This window comes from Anopheles funestus, chromosome 2RL (assembly GCF_943734845.2).
Source record: "Anopheles funestus chromosome 2RL, idAnoFuneDA-416_04, whole genome shotgun sequence".
Classification (NCBI taxonomy): Eukaryota; Metazoa; Arthropoda; class Insecta; order Diptera; family Culicidae; genus Anopheles; species Anopheles funestus.
The window spans coordinates 54,922,246-54,944,203 of record NC_064598.1 but is presented as its reverse complement, the minus strand read 5'-3'; the positions used below and the strand labels follow the sequence as shown (position 1 = coordinate 54,944,203).

Below are 21,958 nucleotides of genomic sequence, written 5' to 3'. Positions count from 1 at the left end.
CGCCTTTTAAAGGCAAACATTCCCTACCTGTCCGATGGGGTGGAAAAAGCTCGTTCCACTGGTACGGTTGAAAGCAACGTATCACGTGTGTACTAAAGGTTGAATATTGCTTTCTTTTGTACAATACAATTTTGGTATCGATGCAGTAAAATGTTGAAAGACAATAACATTTTACAAATACTGAATGTGTTCTATGCAGCAGGGAAATAGCTCAATATGCCTTCACATGAATAGAACTCCTATTTGCATAATCGTGTACCTATGTGAAGCTTTCCGCCTGACAAAGCTTACAGGAATGTACAATCCAGAACGATCATGGTTTCTATTCTGGGACTTTTTATATCTGGACCCGAACATATTTTGGCATTCACACACAAATCAAAGCGAATGTATAAATAAGATGTACACGAATGAGTAAGAAAACATACGGACAAGAAGCGAATGAAATAAAATCCAAGTTTCGATGCTTTCGGAGTGGTAGAAAAGTTCTACAGTGATCGTGTGGACAGTTTTCTTGCCAGTGTGTAGTGATTTTTCTTGTTCTATTGAAGATGTTTGAAGATGATGAAGATTGAAACAGGTTTCGATCGCATTTAGCCCCAAAAGAATCCATGATTTTGTTTTACAAAGGGTTGAATAATAAAAAAATCACGTTGACCGATCGTAAGCCATATTGCCATTAGTCATGCATAGCTATTTTAACAAAAGTTCGGTACCGACAGCGTTCAAAGTGATACTACTTCAATTAGCAATTTAATGTTAATAGACGCATTTGGAAGGGGTTTCAGATAGTTGAAAAATGAGTTTGTAAAGAATCTTTTGTAAGAATCTACATGAAACGTTACATTTGAAGCGATCTTTGTGTTTGCAGTTCAAATTGAATTACCATTTGAGATTTGTTGTTGAAATGACGCATTGTGAGCAGTGAATTTTGAACGTTTTCTTTACATATTGCACACATATTGGGTTGTATAAAACAATATTAAAGCATTTGTTCACGGGTGCATGATTGCCCTTACGTAGCAATTCTTGTAACTTTCTTTAAAACTTTTATTTACAAAACAAACTCCATCTCCATCAAAACAAACTGCAGCATCATCAAGTGTTAATCACTCAACACTAAACCTTTACTTCTCAGATCAGCTTTAGCTTCTTTAATCTGTTCCATCAGCTCTTTGGCAGCTTCCTCGCAGTTGTTAAAGGTGAAAGTTCGATACAATACCACGGTGGCAGAGAAGACCTACAAATGTAAGAAAATGCCAAACTTGAACGGCTGGTGCGTTTTGAATGTTATTTACTTTCTACTTACACCGAAAATTAGCACCAGAAATATAGGCGAAAGCTGAATTTCTAGCATGTACTGATCCAACACTTCATGTTTTACTTGGCGAAGAACGATAGCAAAATACACACTGAAAAAACAGGCCGCAGCCATTAACCATTCGAACAGTTTCGTCATGATGTGCGTTGATTGCCGGTAGAATAACACTTTTATAGTTGCGTTCCGGTATATTAAAAGGCTAGAATTATGCAAAAACATCAACATTTTTAGATGTTGTGGTTGATCCTCAGCTCACAATCGGTAACCATTTACTTCGTGCTTGCTTTGAAGTAAGAGCGCTTTATTCTTACCCTCTTACCCACACAAATTTTAATCAACTTTACGCCTTACCTGAACACTGATCTTTGTTTAATTGCACTTCAAAAGAAGTTCTGTTTACAATTTGTTTAAAACCCAAACGAAATGCAAGCATCAAATACGAATACAGAAATGACGAGCAACCGTGCGAAAGAAATAGAACGAGCTGGTGTAATATGTTTGTCTCTTTCGAAGCCTGTCAAACAACATAAAAACGCCTATTGAGCTGGTATAATGTCCCAATGACTGTATACCAGTTCAAAACAGGAAAAGAAAGCTGTTATCTAAAATTTCAATATCGAATCACATAAAAAACGCATATTGTATCATGTAATCGTTTGTAATACAAACAAAATGTGAAGTGTGATAAATTTCATTGCATAAATTAAATCGCAAATTTGAAAATAACGCAATATAAACAGTGTCTTGAATAAATTTGATTGCTCTTTGTTCATTAAATAATTTTAAGATCATTTTGTTTTGCATGTAAAGTTCAAAATAATATTAATAATAATCCTAAAAAACATAAACTAAAGTATACTGAAGGATCCAGAATATTCAACGACCAGGAAAACCCGCCACAGAGAAGATAGCAATAAAGAAAAGGATAATATGGAAGATATAAAGAAAATAGAATTTAGTAGAGAGATATTGTTGAAGAACAGAGGATGGCAGACGAGAACGGAAGGCAGATAGAGAAATACTAAAGTCAAAATGATCACAAAAACATTGAATTGCCTGAAACAAGAGACCAGTCGTTAACTCGAAGAAGCAAATCACCGATAAGTGTATCTTGAGCTAATCGTCTAGATTCCAGTGAAGAAAGCTCCAAAATTTGGCGACCAGATAAGTAATGTCGGACAGACTAAACCACAATACAGTGTTCTAAAACCAAGAGGATCAGACAACTCCGTGGAAAAGAATTGTGAATAGCGAATTGAAAGATTTCGAAAATAAAACATAAACTGGGAACTTTGTCAATTTGTCAAAGTTCGTAATGAAAAGCGATAAAATTTAAAAGATTGTTGTTATTCATTTATTCATACTGCCTTGTGAACTAGGGCACCTTGTGAAGTGTTGGAAACAAAATATCCGGGAGTAAAACCCACCAACACGTAAAGTTTACTGTATCTTAATGGTAACGATTTATTTTCAAACTTTCTCTTCCATCTTGCTAACCCATTCCAAGATTTCACACTCTACATGAGCTTTTATATCCTAGCAATTCCGGAATCTGTATGGCTTGTATTCTGAAATTGGTCTCGTTGGTGTTCAAAGATCCCGTCATAACCTTCTGAAAACGGCAGGTTAACACCCAAAGCTCTTCGGCTCCTTTGCGGTTGCGGATGATCTTCACACCGCTGGGAAACTGCAACGTTTCACTGTTTTGTGAAATGATGCGCATGTTCGACGGGTTGTACGGTGTCGTCGAATCCCAGCACGCAATTGCATTTTGTCCAAGCAATCCAAAGAACAGATTCCCATTGCTGTCCATGGCCTCCGCTACTGCCTGCGATGGACGTACTCCGATTGGCCGGAAGGATCGTGGCAGTGCTTCAACGTCTTCCTCCCAGGCTGTGTCGTTATGCAACACAGAAGTTCGAACCGCATTCTCCGTCACTGATGCCAGTGCATGGAAATACATCAATCGATCGTTGGATGGGCGCCAGTTAGTACCGTAGTTTGACGAAAATACCACATTATCCGATGGTATACGCGGAGACAATGCCATTGCCACGATCCCGTCCATAAGATCGAAGCTCTCGTTAGAGATAGTGAAGGTACCATGGTCGGGATTGGGATGCATTTGTTTGTTCGTAATGCGCCACGATTTGCTTCTTGCCATATCGTACACGATCATCGCCGGTGCAGTGACATCCGCCATGTATACTTTTGTACTTTTGCACGATCCAAGCGGTGCCGGATCCTGGACATCTACGAGCTGTATATGAAATGAGGAAATTCAATATTATCTCATCATCCCATTGTGCTATATGCTGAGATACGTACCAAGTTTACCAACAGGGACAACTCACACACGAGCTGATCGGCGGGAATTTGATAGCGATGAATGATTTTGTCGGTTTTCATGTCAAACACCAGCAACTGTGGCAGACAGATGCGTTTTTCTCCGATCTTACCAGTATCGAGCACCCACATTCGATTACATTCATCAATCTGTTGGATGGGATGTAAGAAACAATTAGTACTGTACCTATTGCAGATTCTTTGTAACATTTTATACACACCTTGATGCGAAAAACGGACACAATTCCTTGACAATTGTTGTTCTCAGGTCTTGCCTGTATAGCTGCGTTCGGGTACGGTTCTATCAATGGGCCGGAAGGTCCCTGAGCACGACTAACACGACCTAGTGTGTATGGGATACCCTCAACAAACCTTGGAATGGTAACAAACAAACGAGACCGGGCTGGATCTAGATGTGGAGTGTTACAATAAGTTAAAAACGTTACCCTCACACGTGTCACTGCCCTTTTTGAGCAGAAGCTAAACTTACTGGAATAATCCACATCCATGTCGAGCGGTATACAATTTTCCGGAACATATCGTCCCGATGCCAGTGCCTCATCACGTTCTTGCGGTGTCGGGAATGCAAAATCTGCTGCCTTCCATTGTATTACGCCTTTAAGCTGTTGGCTGAAATATTGTGCCCCGGCAAGGTGAAGGGGCACGATCAGTAGCAACTGCAGTACCAATAGTGATCGGGATGCCATCTCAGGAGTGTGCTATGGACGAAAAAACACTGTTGTTACTAATCACTTGCTATACAATTCAATGTTTCTTTACGAATAGACAAGAACGCACTGAATACATTTCCTGCCCAATTCAATCTATATATATATACACGTTTCATACTGTTTAGGGTGTCGGTTTGATACGCACACATAATGAAGAATCATACGAACGATGGGAACGGGAAGCACAACACAACAACCGAAAACTATACAACCCCTAGTGACACGCACGCACAATCGGAAGAAACAGATTAACCTACATTACGCAATATCCTATCGCGAGGATCAACTGGTTGGTTGATTGTCCTTGTAAATGTTAGCGAAACAAGTTTGTCTAATCCATGGCACGCGCACACCGCTCAATCCAATCGATAGTTGCACCTGATGACCCTGAGCGTGAAAGATACCACCACTCGGCAGGAGGAGTTCGTCGTCTTGTCAATCAAACCGATCGTTCAGCAAGATCATTCAACCGTGAACTTCAAATTCCTCGTGTTATTATCAAAAAAACACACACACGTTGTGGTGGACGGTATGAAGATGTGTATTTGGCATAGAATCGGTTCGACTTATGAACTCATATTCACGGTCCACCAGCTACGCTGGCGTGCGTACATGGGTGCGTGCTCGTGCACGTCATTAGCGCCCTACGGTAGGTGCTAAAATCGTTCGCATTGCTGTGTAAAAGTGTCTTGTGAGTGCATACCCCGGAAACATGATAACACACCCCAAAACTGCACACCCAACTGGTTACGGTTCGATGCGTTGTGTGGATTAGAATACGCAGCGCACTGTTAATAAGCCCTGACTAAAGGAAATCATTAGGCCTAGTACGCTGCAAAACTTGTTATCACAGCACAGCCTTGTGTGCGCTGATTTTAGTTGTAGTTATAACACCTTCCAAGAATGTTCTACGGAGCGAAGTAGTGTTTTGTTTCAGCTAAAAGTATAACGAATTAAAGCCAAAGTCACAAAATATTAAATATTAGTTAATTACATGTGCTTAACACTGTGTAGAGTTTTAAACTGTTTAATTTACCGTTTAGTAAAATATAGTTTGAAACACGTGAAGCAAAGTGGTGTATATTTAATATTTTGTGATTCCGGTTTCCTTACTTCCGTAATATTTACAGTTCACCACAGTGTACCACGGAAGAGAATTGCGCTGTGAGGTAATAATAATAACTTATTCGTTAATAATCACACCTCCGGGACATAACTTTCACTTGTGCTATCACAGCATGTCAGTAGGAGTATAAAATCTCAGAAATTATTGTGGTAATAAACTGCATCAAGTATCTGTTACCTATTTAAAGGAGCTAAACACAATACTGTAGATAATTACTTGCGTGAATTAGGATCGAGAATTCAAAAACAAAATATTAATTTGCCTACTGTACGTTCCATAACATTACTTTCAACCTAATCCTTTTTTTATGTTCGTATGGCGTGGAATAAGTGATCCAAGAAATGATGAGCCAAGGCCCTTCGTCAGAGCTACGATTAAAAACCAATTTGAGCTGTGTTGATCAATAGTTTAATGAAGGAAAATAAACTATGTTTAAGGATATCAATTATTCTAACTCAAATTCAAAACCATACCGATACAATGTTGCACTTGTACTTGAATCAAATGGTCTTCACAATGCAATAATACACGATACGCCGATCGTACCGCCACAATAACCTACGTCAAACAAAATCTCACCCAAAACGATGAATCGAAACAAACAGCAACAGAGAACCATGTTTGGAGCGCGCTTTCTACCACCTAGCAGCTTAGGTACGAGTTCTGAAATGTAGCCAACGTAAGCAATGTAATAATGCATGTTTTGATTTTCATTCATGCAAACAATCGCTGCTATTTGTGCTTCCCACTACCCGCCCCTTCGTTCCACCGAAAAGCAAAACAAAATGCCGCACACAGATACAAGCACTTTGGCTGCTAATAATCGAACAACTTCAACGCATTCACATTGGCACCCGGTTCAAATATCCACACGCGTTTAATTGCAATTCCGTCTCTGGCCGCTGTTTGAAGCTTCCGAAATTACTGCACGGAATGTGATGCACCTTTGGTAACCTTGCAAATCGTGAACTTCATACTGTGCGTGTAACGATCCTTTCTATACGCGTGTCAATCGAGAAATTCCAGTAATCGAAAACCCTACATATTAAGTAAGCTGAGTAAATAAGTGTGTCATTAACTTTATTTTATCACTAGTACAAGCTGTTCTTACAATTCGCGCCTGTTTTACACCTGTGTCCAAACAAACAGTTCTTGGTACTAAATCCGATCAGCAGAACACAATTATCATCTCTAAGTAACACGCAACCACACACACAGCAAGATCGCACACCTCCGCTAAGATTGATCATGAGTCGTTCGCAACGCAAATTTACTGTTTACCACTGCACTTGACACGATCACGGTTTTGTTGCACGGCTAGTGGGATCGCGATCTCTCTTTTGCTTCTTTTCTTAGTGTTACCACTGCCCAACAATCGAACCAGTTTCCTTCTTGCCACTCATTCGTCGTCCGGGGCCCTTGCAAAGACAATCTTTGCTGTGCTGTACGCGTTGGACTTTGTAAAATGCACACGCACCGTACAATTCTTGCGGAAACCGGTGCGCTTGTGAGGCAATATCGAAAATGTGAAGCCACCTCTACTAACCACACCAAATGCCCGCGCACAATCAGTCACCGCTGCCGCCCAGTGAATGGTATCGCCTTTCGAGTGATGCTACTTGCACGGGTCTCCGTGCGACGGTTTGCTCAAGCGTGCGAAGTGTCCTTCCCAACACTTTCCCCCATTCGACTTTTGGCCATCAAAATTGACTGGCTCGAAGTTAGTCTTCGGTTTGTGAAACATAGCAAAAATAAATAAAATTATCTCCTTCTGTAAACCACTTACATTAACATTCACACAGAAACACGTGCCCGTTTGCGATTTGTTATTTGGCGTATGCGGTGTGGGCAGTTCGGATTAATATTTGTTTTTTTTTGTTATCTCTCGATATTGCAACACTATCTGGAAACACTCGATAACCTTTAACTAAATCTACCACAATACCGATCACCGATCGGTCAGCGATCAATCAAACGACCAAAAATTAGAGGACACACTTTCCAACGATCAACAGCACAAAAGGCTGCAAGCAATATCGCGCTTGTTCCGCTTGCGATTGAGCTGTTGTTCTCTGCGCGATCTGTTCGCCACTGCGACGAGGCCCGAACCGAACGTTGCCCATACGCCTCAGAGCGAAACCTCGCACAAACAGCGAACTTACGTGCACAACTACACGCAATGTGAGAGATCAAACAAGCAGCGTGGATTGTACGGTCAAAAATCAGAAACATGTTGTTCGGTATATTCTGTGCCGTTGTCATTAAAGCCGGTTCTACCATTGTCGCAAGGAAGCGCACGTAGCAGGATACGGAAAAAATAACAGTACAAATCCATTAGCATTCTCGTTTGCCAACGTTCTCGTTTTCAAAATTTTTCGAAAATATGCAAATTATTTTACGTACTGATCACACACACACACACACAACCAAGCACGTGGCTATACAGTTTAAGGCAGATTATGTTCTGCTTCGGTTATTCTGCTTCTCCGCCACTGAGGATGATTCGATGATCCGTTGCTCCATCATTGTTTCAATATGATGACGTCATTCTGATTAAACAATCTAGCGCGTCTTACAAGCCCAGATCACATTGGGGATTTTTCATACAGCGGAAAAAGCAGGTTTTTCAGCATCGGCAATAATGGCTAATTCAATGCCTGTGCACTTTGACTGCGGCTGTATCTAATATAATACACAATCATTTGGTTTTTTAAACCGAAAAAGTAAAAACTGACGCAAACCATTCGTCATTATTCATCAATATTTAAACCAGATTCAATTCATTTAAAAACATACAATATGGGTTATTGGATTATAAGGGCCTTGGAACGCTATAAGGCCGTTTAGTACGTTTGTCAATGTTTGAAACATTAATGCGTTGGAATTTTATTAGCCTTTTCACGTCATGGAAGTTCGTCACTTGCGTTCGATTTAATCGAAATCACACAATGTTGTACTGATCTTACTTTTTTGAAACGTGAAATACATTCCTTAACCTCTTTGTGATAAATTTCTTATCTTAAAGCAAACAAACTTGTGAACGGATCCCATTGAAAGGACAGAGGGTTCAGTTTTTGTTTCAACCAAAGCCCAAATCTTTGTGCTCGGTTCCATTCGTTAGCTTCATCCTTCATTTTCTACCTCACAAAAAAAACTCACTCGCGTCACGCTAAATTCCTTCCATTTATTAATCCCATATTTAAACAAAAAACTCACAAAACACATCCGTTTCATCTTGTTTTAACTGCTAGTAAGGACAAGGTGGCGCACACATATCACTTCAAAGAGGTAATGAAATATATCATTTGTAAAAAAATATTTCTTTTGCGAACAACAGGAAGTCTTCCAAGAACACAATTTTATCATGATACTTGATAACATAGATTTGTGGTCGGTAAGACAGATACTAATAACACAGAACTGTGACTGTTAAGTAAAAGGCAAACAGTAAAAAATGCTTAACAAAACCTAATAAACCATCGTACATTCTCTGCTCTGCCAGATATTGCAAAGTTCAAAAGGATTTCGAAACGATTAACCCGGTCGCTAAAAAGCACTGAAATGATAACCATGCTGGAGCCTTTTGAAAAATATCCCATATTGCAGTGTGAAGGTCTCCCGGGCAAATCAGCTTTCTTAGCAAACAACCATACGAGATGACGGCACACGATCGATGTTTTGACAAGTCATGATCGAATGTGATAAGTAGCGCTACCCTTCTTACTAAACTAGTGCACTTGCTAGCAATGAAGAGATATTTCTGTTCACATTTCTTCATACTCCTAGTTATTAGAAAATTAATAACCAATATAAAACTTAAATGATCTACAGCTTGTAACGAATTTGAACTACTTTCGACATAATGTTTCGGTCGATATAGTTATGATAGTATTGAAGCAGTACAAAGCGACACAAGTCTTTGAGAGAAGCAATTAATACCCTTGTTCACGTTTATAACAGGAGCTTAAAACGTGTGCAGTGAATTGTAGCGTAACAATGGTCGTCAAACATCCTTTCCAAATTTGAAGATTTTTGTTACGATGATTAATCAATTACTCGTGGGCCGGATACAAATGACCAGGCACATCATGAACAGTTGAAATACGTTTTTTTTAACTTCTTTGCTTACAGCAAAACATGTTAAGATAATAAAACCATCGCAGATCGATGAGTCACGATGCGTGTGCTATTTATACTGTTTGCCTTTGCTTTGGTTCTTCGAGTTCGGTTCTTAGGTTCGATGCTGAAGAAAAATGTCGATACGGACTAACAAGTTAGTTTACAAAACAAAAAAAAAGATTGAGGTACATTGTTTAATTTGACATACAAATTATGTTCATAATGCCTTACAGTCGATGTGCCACATTGCATTAGTATGCTAACAATCTTAACATGGCTGTCGAACATACTGTTTCGGACGAAACATTTAAAACACAGTTGTTCAAACACAAACCGAACAAGTGTCGGTAATATTTGATCAACAGTCCAACAATTGCAGAATATGTAATGACCAAATAATTGTACTTCTAATTGCAAAATCGTTTTTCTTCTCTTTGCGCAGAATAAGTGTAGCAAACACGGACTCCAGAGTATGGATATTTTTGCCTTGAGGAAAAAAAACTGACGGCTTAATATGGTTAGAATGGAAAAAGCCACCAGCAATCGCAATTGTAATAAGTGAACATAATAGACCATCGCAATCATAGTGCCGATTCAATGCGGAAGTCTTTATGTACGATTGGAACATTTTGAAGTAGCAGCAAAGCCCGATAAAAGAACTATACAAACATTAGTTCTAAAGCACGATAGTTCTTAATATCCTGCTAGTTTCATATCTTCATTAAAAATATTACAAATAGTAATTTTTGGTTTAAATTATATCGTTCTAATTCATGAACATACTTTTCAAATTCAACGCCAAATTTTAAAAATTACTTATTTGTAAGAATTATTTTATTGACTTCACAATCGCGTATAAATATATCTGTCTGGACCGTGGTAAAATCACATTCTATTTCACATTTATTTTTCCTCACACATCTTAGTTTCCCAATTAAAAGATTTTATATTTTTTTAGTTTTACTTTCCATAAGTTAGTCATTTCAGTTGGGGGGCGGTCCGGTAGTGCATGTGATAAACGGCGCCAGTCCACACGGCCGGACCTGGTTCAAATCCCATCCGGATCGTTCCCCCGTAGCAAGGACTGACTATTCGGCTACGTGGTAAAATAAGTCTAGTAAGCCAGAAATGGCCGGCGTGACCTGTAAGGTCGTTAAGCCAAGAAGAAGAAGTTAGTCATTTATCCGAAATTAACCATCCAGTCAACCTTCTTATCACAGCTACCTTCTTGAAGCCAGAGTTTCATTCGTAATACAATTAACTTATTATGTTGGAAGTTCTATTTTATTCAACTTCAATTAAAAGTGAAAATTTAAATGAACACACAAAAGAAAATGTTAATTTACAGGATGCTTATCTGTTTACAAACCTTTCGAAATAATTCGAAAAAACGAAATAAAACGAAAAAACGTTAATAAATGATTGATTCTTTATTGGCATTGACTTTAACAATTACTGAACATTCCATACCTGAAAGTTTCTTTAATGTTGCGACTTCGGCGCCGAACACCAAAAACATGATATTCCAGGTTCATTATACAAGGTTTAGCTCATTTAAGAGAGAATTTTCGTATCATTTAGATTGTCCCGTCATGCGAAAAACTAGTTAGAAGAGGTATTCGTTTGGAGGGAATTGAGCACACAATTAAAAAATACTGCCATTAAAAAAGACTTGCCCAAATATTAAACAAACCCAAAACTAAGAGTATTTTTCACACAGTTCAACATATCCACGTTCAAATGATCACGATATTCTTCAAAGGAGATACATAAAATGAATACCATTTCACTTAGCGGCGCCCTCTAGGGAGGAATAGCGTTCGTATGATTTGATCTTTATATTCGCATTGTTTATCTGCGGCACAATATTTATATTACCAAAGTAAATAGTGCAGAAATGCAAACATAATGAAATAACATAATCAAACTGCTTAATATAGCAAGAATTCAAATGTTATCTCTACTTTGCTTCTGGTTTGAATGGAAAAACATCAATTGAATATCTCACTATAGTGAGAAGGTCCGAAGCATTTGGCTGCATCTGTCGGTATGTTTAAGTTTGAAGTTTGTTTGATGTCTATTCGATATCTGTGATTTTGTTACTTGGATGACAGCATCATGTAGATCGGGAATGTGTGTGAAATTCTTGTAGTCAGAATAGAAAAAAAACAGTGCGAACTGTGCAAGTAGCTTTTATTGTAATGGAATTAATAATGGATTAGCGATGCTACTCAGGGAACAAGAAATAATGTGTAGCTATGTGGTAAAGTAAACACAAACTCTACAGTGAAGGAATCAGTATTATAACAAAGGCAAATACATTACGCACAATTTTTGAGGCTCGTGTTTAGAAAGCAACTTCTGATAAGTACGAAAGTTCGTACAATAACTCAGTGTCTAGCAGTCTTGGATATTGGTTATAAGCGAATCGTATCGGCCTGCATAATGTCGAACCAAATGCATACCCAGAATACAGACGCAGCGCTACTCGCTAGAATGCACCAGATGCGGTTGGATGGAGAGAGTGGTGGTGGTGGTAGTGGAAGCGGAGGAAAAATGATCGGTTCCCTACCTCGAACAAATCATCCCAGTGGGAGCGGTGGACAAGATCCAAATACAGACAACAATACTTACGGCACGGTGACTTCAACTGCATCGGCCGTCCATGGCATGGGAACGATTCCCGGGAGCAATGGTGCAACGGTGGCCGCTTCTATGGCTACGATGGTGAACATGAATGACTACCGAATGTACGATCGGTACCAGAATCAGATGCTCGCAGCGGCTGCAGCTGGGAGCAAGTTTCCCGTGCAGCAGAGTAACAGTGCGCATGCTACTGTCTCGGCAGCATCTGCTACGGCTGGAATGGTTGGTGGAGGAGGCAATAGTGTCAGTTCCAGTGGTGGCAGTTATCAGTACAGGGTCAACAACAGCCCCACCCATTCGATGAGTAACTCATCCCATCACTCTGCCAGCGGTAGTGGCGGTGGCGGAGGTACCATTCCCAGGACAAGCAATTCCTTGGCAGGATCGGTGCAACCGCAACATTATTACGATTCGCGTTATCAAACGGTATACGAGAACATTGACTGCTATCCTACAGCATCGCAACAACAACAACAGCAACAATCTATGGATGCACACTTGTACGACCATCGAAAGTTTGAATCGCACAACATTAAGGCACAACCTCAGGTTCCGGTTGGTTCTGCTGGCCAGTCTTATATTTTATCGAACGGTGTTGTTATGCCAGGACGTGAGCATCCAGGAATGATGAACGTCGCTGGCCGATACGCGCACACTCCGCAACCTCCAGAGTTGACGGTTGCAGAACAACCTCCGATTTACGAGAATCTACAGTCACCACCATCGGCGGGACAACAGGCACAACCGCAGGCAACCAAAGGATCCATGCAGGTTTATTATCATCAGCGTTCGGACGGCACAACTCCAAGCCCCAATGCGATGCCACACCAGCAGCAGCCTCAGCAACAGTATCATAACCCTGCGGACCACCAATCCCAGCCTATCTATGAAACAACGAACGTAAGTTCGCAAAGTTACAGAACAAGTGGCAACACAGCCACGGCTGCAGGACCTATGCACTCTACTGCACCTACAATGTATCACCATCATCATCAGCAACAGCAGCAGCAGCAGCAACAACAACAACAACAGTACCATCACTCGCCGACCAATAGCAGCATTTCGGTGAAAATTGCTCAACAACCACAACCGGTACAGCTACCGAATGTGAAATATCACGCGACTGGTGTACCTGCATCCGCTGCATTGCCCTACGACCACCAGAAATCGCCCAAACTTGGTTCTGCAAATGCACCATCACTGGTAAGATCTAATTCACTGATTCCCCAGGCCGTACACTCGTATACTAATACTCCTCTCGTGATCTTGTTATTTACAGCCACCCAAATCATCGGATGCGCTAAAAACTCAGCAAAAAAACAACAAGTCTCCCTCTCGCAGCAGCTCCATCTCTGGTTCGAGCTCACTAAACAAAAGTTTCGTCGAGGATATCAATGGATCGGATTATGTGTGTATGACAAGCGGAACCAAATACAATAACTCTGGCAACAACACTTTGCAGTCGATGAAGGCAAGCCCACTAACATCACCGCCTGGCACAACGACACAGATTGGTGGTTCCAGTGGTTCCACAACGGCAGCCATGCCCGTTCAGGTGGGCCAGGAACGCCAGTACGCAACGCTGCAGGAGATGGAAATAGCAAAGAATCAACTATCGAACAGTCAACCGAAAGGAGGTACAACACTCGCCCATAACAACACCCTTGGCAACAAATTGGCGACGAATGGCAGCTCTACGATTGCGAGTGGAAACGTTACAATGGGCATGGGCTTACGAGGCGCCGTTTCTCCGACACCATCGCAACTGAGTACGGGATCCGGGTCGGGAAAACGTAAGATTTGTATTTTCTGTCGTCCAAAATTGTAGTCATTGCAGTAAGTTTGGCTTATTTCAGCAAAGGGATTGACCAAAAATCTGCTCCCGTACAACGTCACTCCGCCTAGGCCGACAGGGCCGACCGAGGCTGAACGTAAGATTGAAGAACTGACACGCCAGCTAGAAGAGGAGATGGAGAAGAATGAGGAACAAGGAGAATATTTCGGCATTTGTCACACCTGCAAGGAAAAAGTAACCGGCGCCGGTGCAGCTTGCCAAGCAATGGGAAACCTTTACCATACTAATTGTTTTATCTGCTGCTCGTGCGGGCGTGCCCTCCGTGGAAAAGCATTCTACAATGTGCACGGGCGCGTGTACTGCGAGGAAGATTACATGGTACACAATCAATATATCGTGCACTGCATCTGTGAAAATACTTATTGCAAATCCGTATGCTTTAATTTTCATTGCAGTACTCTGGATTTCAGCAAACGGCTGAGAAATGTGCAATATGTGGACATTTGATCATGGAGATGGTAAGCATTGGCATAAACTACGGTGTTCTATTAGATACTCGTCAATAATACTAATGCGGTGGTTGTATCGCAACGTGTGTTACAGATCCTTCAAGCGATGGGCAAATCTTACCACCCGGGATGCTTCAGATGTTGCGTTTGTAACGAGTGTCTCGACGGTGTGCCCTTCACAGTAGACGTGGACAATAAGATTTATTGTGTGAACGATTATCATAGCATGTTTGCACCGAAATGTGCGAGCTGTGGCAAAGGTGATACAAGCAATTTGTCTGTTACTATCAACCCAGTTTGCATATTTTTGTTTACAATTCCAGGCATCACACCGATGGAGGGAACAGAGGACACTGTACGTGTTGTGGCGATGGATAAGGATTTCCACGTGGATTGCTATATTTGCGAGGAGTGCGGTATGCAATTGACCGATGAGTCCGATAAACGATGCTACCCTTACGAAGGTAGACTTATGTGTCGTTCTTGCCATATACAGAAGATATCGATACAAGATAGGCGCGGGCGCATTCTTGAGCCCGTATCTGCAACTTATCAATACATGGGTTAATGGTGAAGGGAGCCATCAATTGCAAAGCAAAGATAGTTTTTCAGATCAATAGATTATTGATTTCAGCAATCGATATTTACATGATTTTGCTGGTACAGGAAAATGCTGGTATATTCCTGGCACTATGCACTAACATTCTTAGCTCGGTTAGCTGATTGGCTATGCGCGTTGCATTCGATTGCAATCCATGCGCGAAAATGGTGTCAAACATTAATCGTTACTCATTGCTTTTTTAGTGTACACACAGACATTTGCTACTCGTTCGTGTTCAATAGTAGTACGTTCCGCAGTATAAACATATTGGCAGATCAGAGCCTGTAAAATGGTGAAATCCACCACGCATTCACAAACTCTCGTTTGTGAGGATATTATGAGATACACGCAGTTGTAACGATCGTGCATCGGAGCTAGTATAAAACAGTAACATTCCGTTTAATGTTTATGGGCGTATTTAAAGAATGGCATAAGAAAATAATGGAAACAGTGATCACACCGACGATGTAAATGCGTGAAGAACGAAGCGTATAGAATGGGAATTACTGCAATAGTTGCATGAATTGCATTTACTTTGGCCTCATCAAATTTGCCAACGCGCGATCTAGAATAATAAAGATAAAGCATATTTGCTATCTTCATAAAACCTGTGTTTTTATTTTAAAATGCAATTGTGCCGACAATGAAACAATTCATTTAAACAGAATTTTGTAATTTGTAATTTTGTCTGAAGCAGGAGTGTGGCAGAAAAAGTGAGCATATGACCAGAAAATAAATTGTCAAGTATGTGATTTATTTACTTTCATTTAATCCTGTATTCGTCGTTATCACCAAAAGTGGTTTCTTTCTGTCACACTAAAGAGGAATTTTACGGTGCTCAATAGAACAGCCGTAGAGAAAGGTAAAATATTTCAATTTTCGCAGTGTTTTACATTAAACCTTGCGTTAAGCATTTACAGAATATCAAGTTTAATTTAAAAAAAAAGTATATTCACAGCTTTCATACAATCCCAAGGAAATCAATTATTCTCAATGGATCTGCTGTGGTGATTACCAATATTGGAAATTTTTATTTACAAAGTAAGCAACTCTGTGTTAAGAGCAAGTTGCAGTATAAGTAACGAGTTACATGCACAACACATACCTGTGTTGGTGCTATTTGGCACCAAACGCATAACTAAGGAGAATTTAGTCTACTCTAAGTCGCTTTGAGCAACTTTACATGAAACTTATTTAGATTTTTTTCTCAAATAAATGATAAAAACAATGTCACTCTACTTACATGTAGCAGTTTCCCGCATGTCATCCGCCAAAAGAGCCCATAATATAACTCTTCATAGCGTTGTCCTCCACAAATAATACATTCATTCACTGAAAAAAAGGATTGGAATTAGCTCGCAAATCGACTGATACATCAGTAAGTTATTTGGGCATATATGCGTAAAATGCTACACGCAAAGGAATTGAAGGACCATGTTTTGCAGACATATCAATAGATGCCTTCGGCTGAGTGTGTATTTATATGGCTTTCTTGCACTATGTTTGGTAATTGTTGATTTTTCTTACACATTCGCTGTACGTATCATAGTGAACCCTATTGTTTTCGCATCTATGTTGTAGACAAGTCGTAAAAGGTAAATGATTTTATAATCTCGTTCTGAAGCTGCTTGCAGCTTTCCGTGCTGTTACTTTCTCATGAGTTTTTAGGTTTTTACATACACGCGTTTTCGGGAAAACGAAAATGATTATATCGATGAAGAGCTTTCTGATACATCTATTGCTATTCTTCCCACTTTTACTGAACCGATGCATTGGGTTCGTACTAAATTATGTATGCAGAACCAAACCAAAATTTATCCCTCGCTTTTTCGTCCTTTTAATAATCTTGTGCCACGTTCTCGTGTCGATAATACAGCTAACAAAGCAAATCATGAAAAATATAATATTAAACAAAAGCTAATGGCAATACAATCTCACTAACGGTTGTTCTGTCAAACAGTTCAATGAACGTAGAACACCTTACATAGGCAACAAATAGTAGTAGAGCGCCACCAACTTGTTACATCCTGGTTTTGTTTTGCTTACTTGGTTTTAAATCATTGAATAATGTCATTCTTAGCGGAAACACTAACCCGTCGTGTTTCTTTACGGGATGTACTTAAAAATTGTCAACAGATTCTTGGATTGTACATCATGTCGTTATACCACAAAATGGATGCAGTGGGAAATATCGGGAAAAAGGTTTATTACATGCGATCATTAGTTCGCACTCAAGACATTCCTTCTTCCATTGTTGAACAATTTCCTAGCGTTAACGGTTATAGCTTAATCAAGGTCACCAGCTACAGCATTCATTTCAAAGACCGCTGTCGACTGACTCACCGGTCTTAGGTAGGGAGCACATGTATGAACTCCTTTCGTACGGCCACGTAGTTTTGTATCCGTCCGTATCATTCCATGTTGTGAAATTCCTTTCTCAGTTTTGCTTCTTATCGTCATGGCTGACATCTGTGTTTGTTCGTACCTACTTTGCCAGACCAACTTTTTTTGCTTCCACTTCATAGATCAGTAGTCGCCACATTTTCACAACGAAAACCTCAGCTTCCTCGTCGAGAACCTGTAACGAAGGCAACATTAACAAACATTCATTAATAAAAAGATGGGCACAAAGAAAGCAACGTGAAGCAAAAAAAGCACTACGAAAAAAAAAGAATTCATAAATGGACTGGATTTTTGTTGTTGAAATTGTTGAAAATATGCGCCACTTACCATCTGCACATCGTCCAGAATGCCCTGGGGAGTGCTACCAGCAAGCACCTTTGAACAGATGAAATCCACCAGCGTTGGCTCCGGTTCCCCTATGTACTCAATGATCTTTTTGTTTATCCATGGTCGAATTTTCTTTTCGATCGTACTATCGATCTCGTTCCAGTCGAGCGGATAGTTAAAGAGCGAACTCTTCTCCGTCGGTATCTTGTCGATAATACTCTTAATATTTTTACGTTTCTCTTCCTGTGACTTTTGTGTTTCCCGGTTGGAAGCATCATCCTTTTTACCTTTCGATGATTTAGGAGCGGTCCCTGCAGGTGTGCTGTTTGCTGTTCCAATGGGTGTGTCCATCTGACCTCGACCATCTTCGTACTCTGCAAGAAATATTAAGAAAATATCATGAGCAAATTTAAGGATTCTGGTTTCTGGACACACTTTTACCTAATGGAACAAGCTTTCGTTTTTTAGGACCGTTTGATTCTTCCGTATCGTCATCAAGGCTGTTAAACACGTCCTTCATTTCAAGCTTTTTCTTTTTCGCGTTCACGTTCAAATTCAAACTAATGGTCGGGCCCACTGCTGACTGTTGGGGCGGTAGCTGTTGATGGTGATGATGTGACGATTTGTCCGATATCGAGTTCATCTCGCTGTTACTATTTGCCTCTGGACTCTCGGGGATTCCGTGTTGCGAGTTGGACCGTATCGAGTGCCGAGAGCTATCGTCATCAAGCATTCCTCCGATTCCACCAGATGTGTTCAATCCACCGCTACCATGTCCCATCAAGCCAAAGGAATCACGCGTTTCGGATCCAGCATGTGGTGGATGCTGTCCAGCAGAGGCTACACGCTGCTCCGCCGCATTGTGGTGCGTGTGGTGATGCTGATGATGGTGATGCGGATGATGGTGGTGATGATGGTGATGATTGCTATTGCCCATTCCATCCATTATGCTAGCAGATCCCGAACCTGGCCCATTAGACGCACTGCTGTTCGCTGCCTGCAGTGCACTTCCAGCTGGTGAATTAAAATTGTCCTGCCCGCTAGAGTCGGACTCGATTGGTTCCGCATCGACGGAAGCGAGTTCCCTAGAAGCTTGCGCTAGTACGTAACGTTCCTTATTCATGCGCTCCCGTTCCTTAGCGCGCTGACGTTCTATTTCCCGAACCCGTTCTCGCTCGAGCTCACGTTCTCGCTGTTGCGACTGTTCCAGATTCACGTCGATAAGTATTTTCGGTTTATACAGATCTTCGCGTTCTTTTTTGGCTTTCTCAAACTCGAGCGTAGGGTTATCGTATTCTCCGCTGAATATTTTGTTCTTCAATTCATCCAACTCTTCCTGCTCTTTGTTACGATCCTTAGAATCAGCGTCAGCCTCGCGAACTCTTTCAGCAAGTCTTCGTTGAAGTTCTCGGCCCCTAGATAAATATAAAAAAATGTATTGTTCAGACATTAGTTCTAATATTAGCTCATGCAGCATGTAATACTCACTTGTAATATTTTGGATCATCGCGATCGTCGTCGTAGTCCTCGAGAAACTCTTTCAGTCGTTTTGCTTCTTTCTCGCGTTCTTCCTCCTTGCATCGGTCCTTCTCCCGGTCTTTTTCGTAATCTTTTGCTTTTCTCCTTTCACGAGCTTCCCAGTTCCGCAACCGTTCCTGGTATGCTGCCTCCTTATCACGGGCTTTCTTCTCGGCTTTCTTGCGTTCTCGGGCTTCCTCCTCCATTTCCTTCTCCTTCTGGATATCACGCGGATTACGGTTCACCTTCATATCCTCCCGCTCGCGATCCCGTTCACGTTCTCTTTCCCGTTCCCGTTCACGTTCGCGTTCTCGTTCACGTTGTCGTTCCAAATCACGCTCACGTTCGCGCTCCCGTTCACGTTGCTCACGTTCGCGCTCTCGTTCCCGTTCCTTGTCCCGTTCGCGCTGCTCTCGTTCCCGTTCACGCTCACGATCCCGTTCACGATCACGCGATCGAGACCGACTGCGTCGTCTAGAGGAGGTTGAAGCTTTCTTATCCTTCCGGGGCGATACTGAACGACGCTGTTTCTCTTCTGCTCGCTTTTCTTCGCGCTTTTTGCGCTCCTTTTCCTTTTCCTTTTTCAGCTCTTCTTCCTCCGTGTATTTGCGGAATTTTCCAATTTCCTTGTTTATTATGTCCCGTTTGCCATCTTCAATGTCTACCGTTTGCAGCATTTTCTTCTGTTTCGCTTGTGTTTCTTCTTGTTGCTGCTCAGCCGCAGCCAGTTCCTCCTTGAAGTCTTCCAATATGCGACCTATAGCTTCCATTGCATCATCATCACCCCGCTTTTCCGATACTTCGTTCGTTGTTTCCGCATTATTTTCATCCTCGCGGAATGAATCGAGCAATGCTTTATTCTTGGCATCCACCTTAGCTACCAGCTTTTTACCACCCACCTCTAGGTCATGCACCAAGCGTACGGCTCTCGCACCTCCGGCAGGACTGTAAACAAAACAATCATCGTATGATCAACTCTGTATAACCCATTTGTACATGTTTTTTGCCATGTGTACATGTTACTCCAAACATACTTACTCATATTCGCAAAACCCAAACGTTGATACACGTTTCCAGTTCACCACTGTTCCGCAAGAAGCCAGAATCTGTTTTATCATTGGGTCCGGCACCTTTTCACTAATGTTACCCACAAACACAGTCACTATCGGACCATCGTACACAGGTTCTGGTTGGGGAGGTGGTTTGTTGTTGTACATCTGTGGACGGGAACCAATCGTTGCTCCGGAACGAAAGCTTCCGCCACGATTAGATGGAGGTGGCTGATTCATTGCTGGCATCATAGGTTGCTGTAACGGAGGAATATCATTACTTCACTAACAGGTTCAACACAGAATTTCTTGACATGTATTACCTGTACTATTGGTGGAGCAATATACGGGATACCCGCGGAAACAATCGTTGTTCCCGGAGGTCTGGGGTGAAAAGACATGATGCTGATATGCTGATTCCCTTTCTTATACGAAATCCAGTGTTAATTGTATCCTCTGAATACAGTAAGTGGATGAAACAACTTGAAACTTGGGTTGGACGCAGCTTGCCGTACCAATGTTTTTGCCGTGCAATCCTAGTCAAATGTTTCAGCCGATGTTTACGGATAAATTCAGAAAAATGTCTGAACAGTTATCGGGCGATCAGTTTGTCAACAATCGATTTATTATTATTTGGATTTACACCGACTAGCAGCCCTCCACAGTTGCTATGGTGGAACACAATATTGTTCCGCTTGCCAACCAACCTTCCCGGTATCTTTCACGGGATGCACACACTTAGCACACTGCTACACACACGTAACCCCAGCCCTGAGGATTGACGGAGGCGCGCTAAGATGGAAACGAAGAACTTTTCTCCTCCCTTCCGTGTACTGCTACACCAACAACCAATCCCGCATCTAACTGTAATGCTTAACGTAATAACCGCTAGTAGGATATGAACAATTTTCACTACACAAATTACACTAGCCGAGAGCCGGTTTTGAGGAATTTGTAGAACAATTTCTTAACAATTTGCTAGCCCATCCGTGCAAAAAAGATTGGACGACTTCGCGTTAGGGAAGGTAGACAAGGTTAGTCCCTTATATAGATTTTGACATTCTTCATCACAAATTTGACAGTCGGTGTACCAACCACTCCGTGTCCCAAAGAACAATTTGGAAGCCTTGATGAGTTTGGAGAATATCAAAATGTTGTTATTTTTTATGGAAATCATAACACAACCAACAACAGATATAACATTGAATATTGTTGTGATCGTTCTTTTTTTCCTTAATTTATTGTAAATCATCGTATTTAACGATGAATTTGAAAATTTTCCACAAATAACTCGAGCTATCGCATCCTCCATCGCGTCTCATATGTCAAAATAAACTATTCGGTCCGAACTGCGAGAATCACCCAATTTCCTGTCACGAGCTGCTCTCAAAAAATAATAAACAAATTTTGTACTGAAAGCAAAGTCTGTAGAGTAATGAGGTCGCGGATTAGGCTTTGTTGACATTG

General features: G+C 41.1%; 4 protein-coding genes across 10 annotated transcripts; 1 reads left to right on the top strand and 3 right to left on the bottom strand.

Moving 5' to 3' along the window:
- Nucleotides 1–990: 990 nt before the first annotated feature.
- Nucleotides 991–1,805, bottom strand: LOC125764785 (dolichol-phosphate mannosyltransferase subunit 3). 3 transcript variants are annotated; one of them, XM_049429364.1, is made up of 3 exons: nt 1,673–1,805; nt 1,310–1,520; nt 991–1,240 (listed from the first exon to the last, which is right to left on the bottom strand). In XM_049429364.1, the coding sequence occupies exons 2-3, from the start codon at nt 1,457–1,459 to the stop codon at nt 1,106–1,108; spliced, it is 285 nt and encodes a 94-aa protein (XP_049285321.1). In that variant the 5' UTR covers nt 1,460–1,520; nt 1,673–1,805; the 3' UTR covers nt 991–1,105. The 3 variants fall into 3 exon arrangements, with proteins under 3 accessions (XP_049285321.1, XP_049285318.1, XP_049285319.1); XM_049429361.1 differs by having other exon boundaries at nt 1,595–1,790; XM_049429362.1 differs by having other exon boundaries at nt 1,633–1,790.
- A 955-nt stretch (nt 1,806–2,760) lies between these two features.
- Nucleotides 2,761–17,653, bottom strand: LOC125764782 (protein yellow-like). Of its 5 annotated transcripts, none has more exons than XM_049429355.1 (6): nt 17,538–17,653; nt 16,438–16,526; nt 4,158–4,386; nt 3,889–4,076; nt 3,650–3,817; nt 2,761–3,581 (listed from the first exon to the last, which is right to left on the bottom strand). In XM_049429355.1, the coding sequence occupies exons 1-6, from the start codon at nt 17,557–17,559 to the stop codon at nt 2,832–2,834; spliced, it is 1,446 nt and encodes a 481-aa protein (XP_049285312.1). In that variant the 5' UTR covers nt 17,560–17,653; the 3' UTR covers nt 2,761–2,831. The 5 variants fall into 5 exon arrangements, with proteins under 5 accessions (XP_049285312.1, XP_049285314.1, XP_049285311.1 ...); XM_049429357.1 differs by lacking the exons at nt 16,438–16,526; nt 17,538–17,653 and adding exons at nt 6,104–6,187; nt 7,311–7,643; XM_049429354.1 differs by lacking the exons at nt 16,438–16,526; nt 17,538–17,653 and adding an exon at nt 9,010–9,160.
- Nucleotides 11,501–15,801, top strand: LOC125764781 (LIM domain-containing protein jub). The gene is made up of 6 exons (XM_049429352.1): nt 11,501–13,492; nt 13,569–14,082; nt 14,146–14,462; nt 14,540–14,602; nt 14,688–14,853; nt 14,917–15,801. The coding sequence occupies exons 1-6, from the start codon at nt 12,089–12,091 to the stop codon at nt 15,159–15,161; spliced, it is 2,709 nt and encodes a 902-aa protein (XP_049285309.1). The 5' UTR covers nt 11,501–12,088; the 3' UTR covers nt 15,162–15,801.
- Nucleotides 16,632–21,531, bottom strand: LOC125764780 (RNA-binding protein 25). The gene is made up of 6 exons (XM_049429351.1): nt 20,815–21,531; nt 20,481–20,749; nt 19,413–20,387; nt 18,366–19,339; nt 17,925–18,298; nt 16,632–17,772 (listed from the first exon to the last, which is right to left on the bottom strand). The coding sequence occupies exons 1-6, from the start codon at nt 20,890–20,892 to the stop codon at nt 17,680–17,682; spliced, it is 2,763 nt and encodes a 920-aa protein (XP_049285308.1). The 5' UTR covers nt 20,893–21,531; the 3' UTR covers nt 16,632–17,679.
- Between the last annotated feature and the right edge of the window lie 427 nt (nt 21,532–21,958).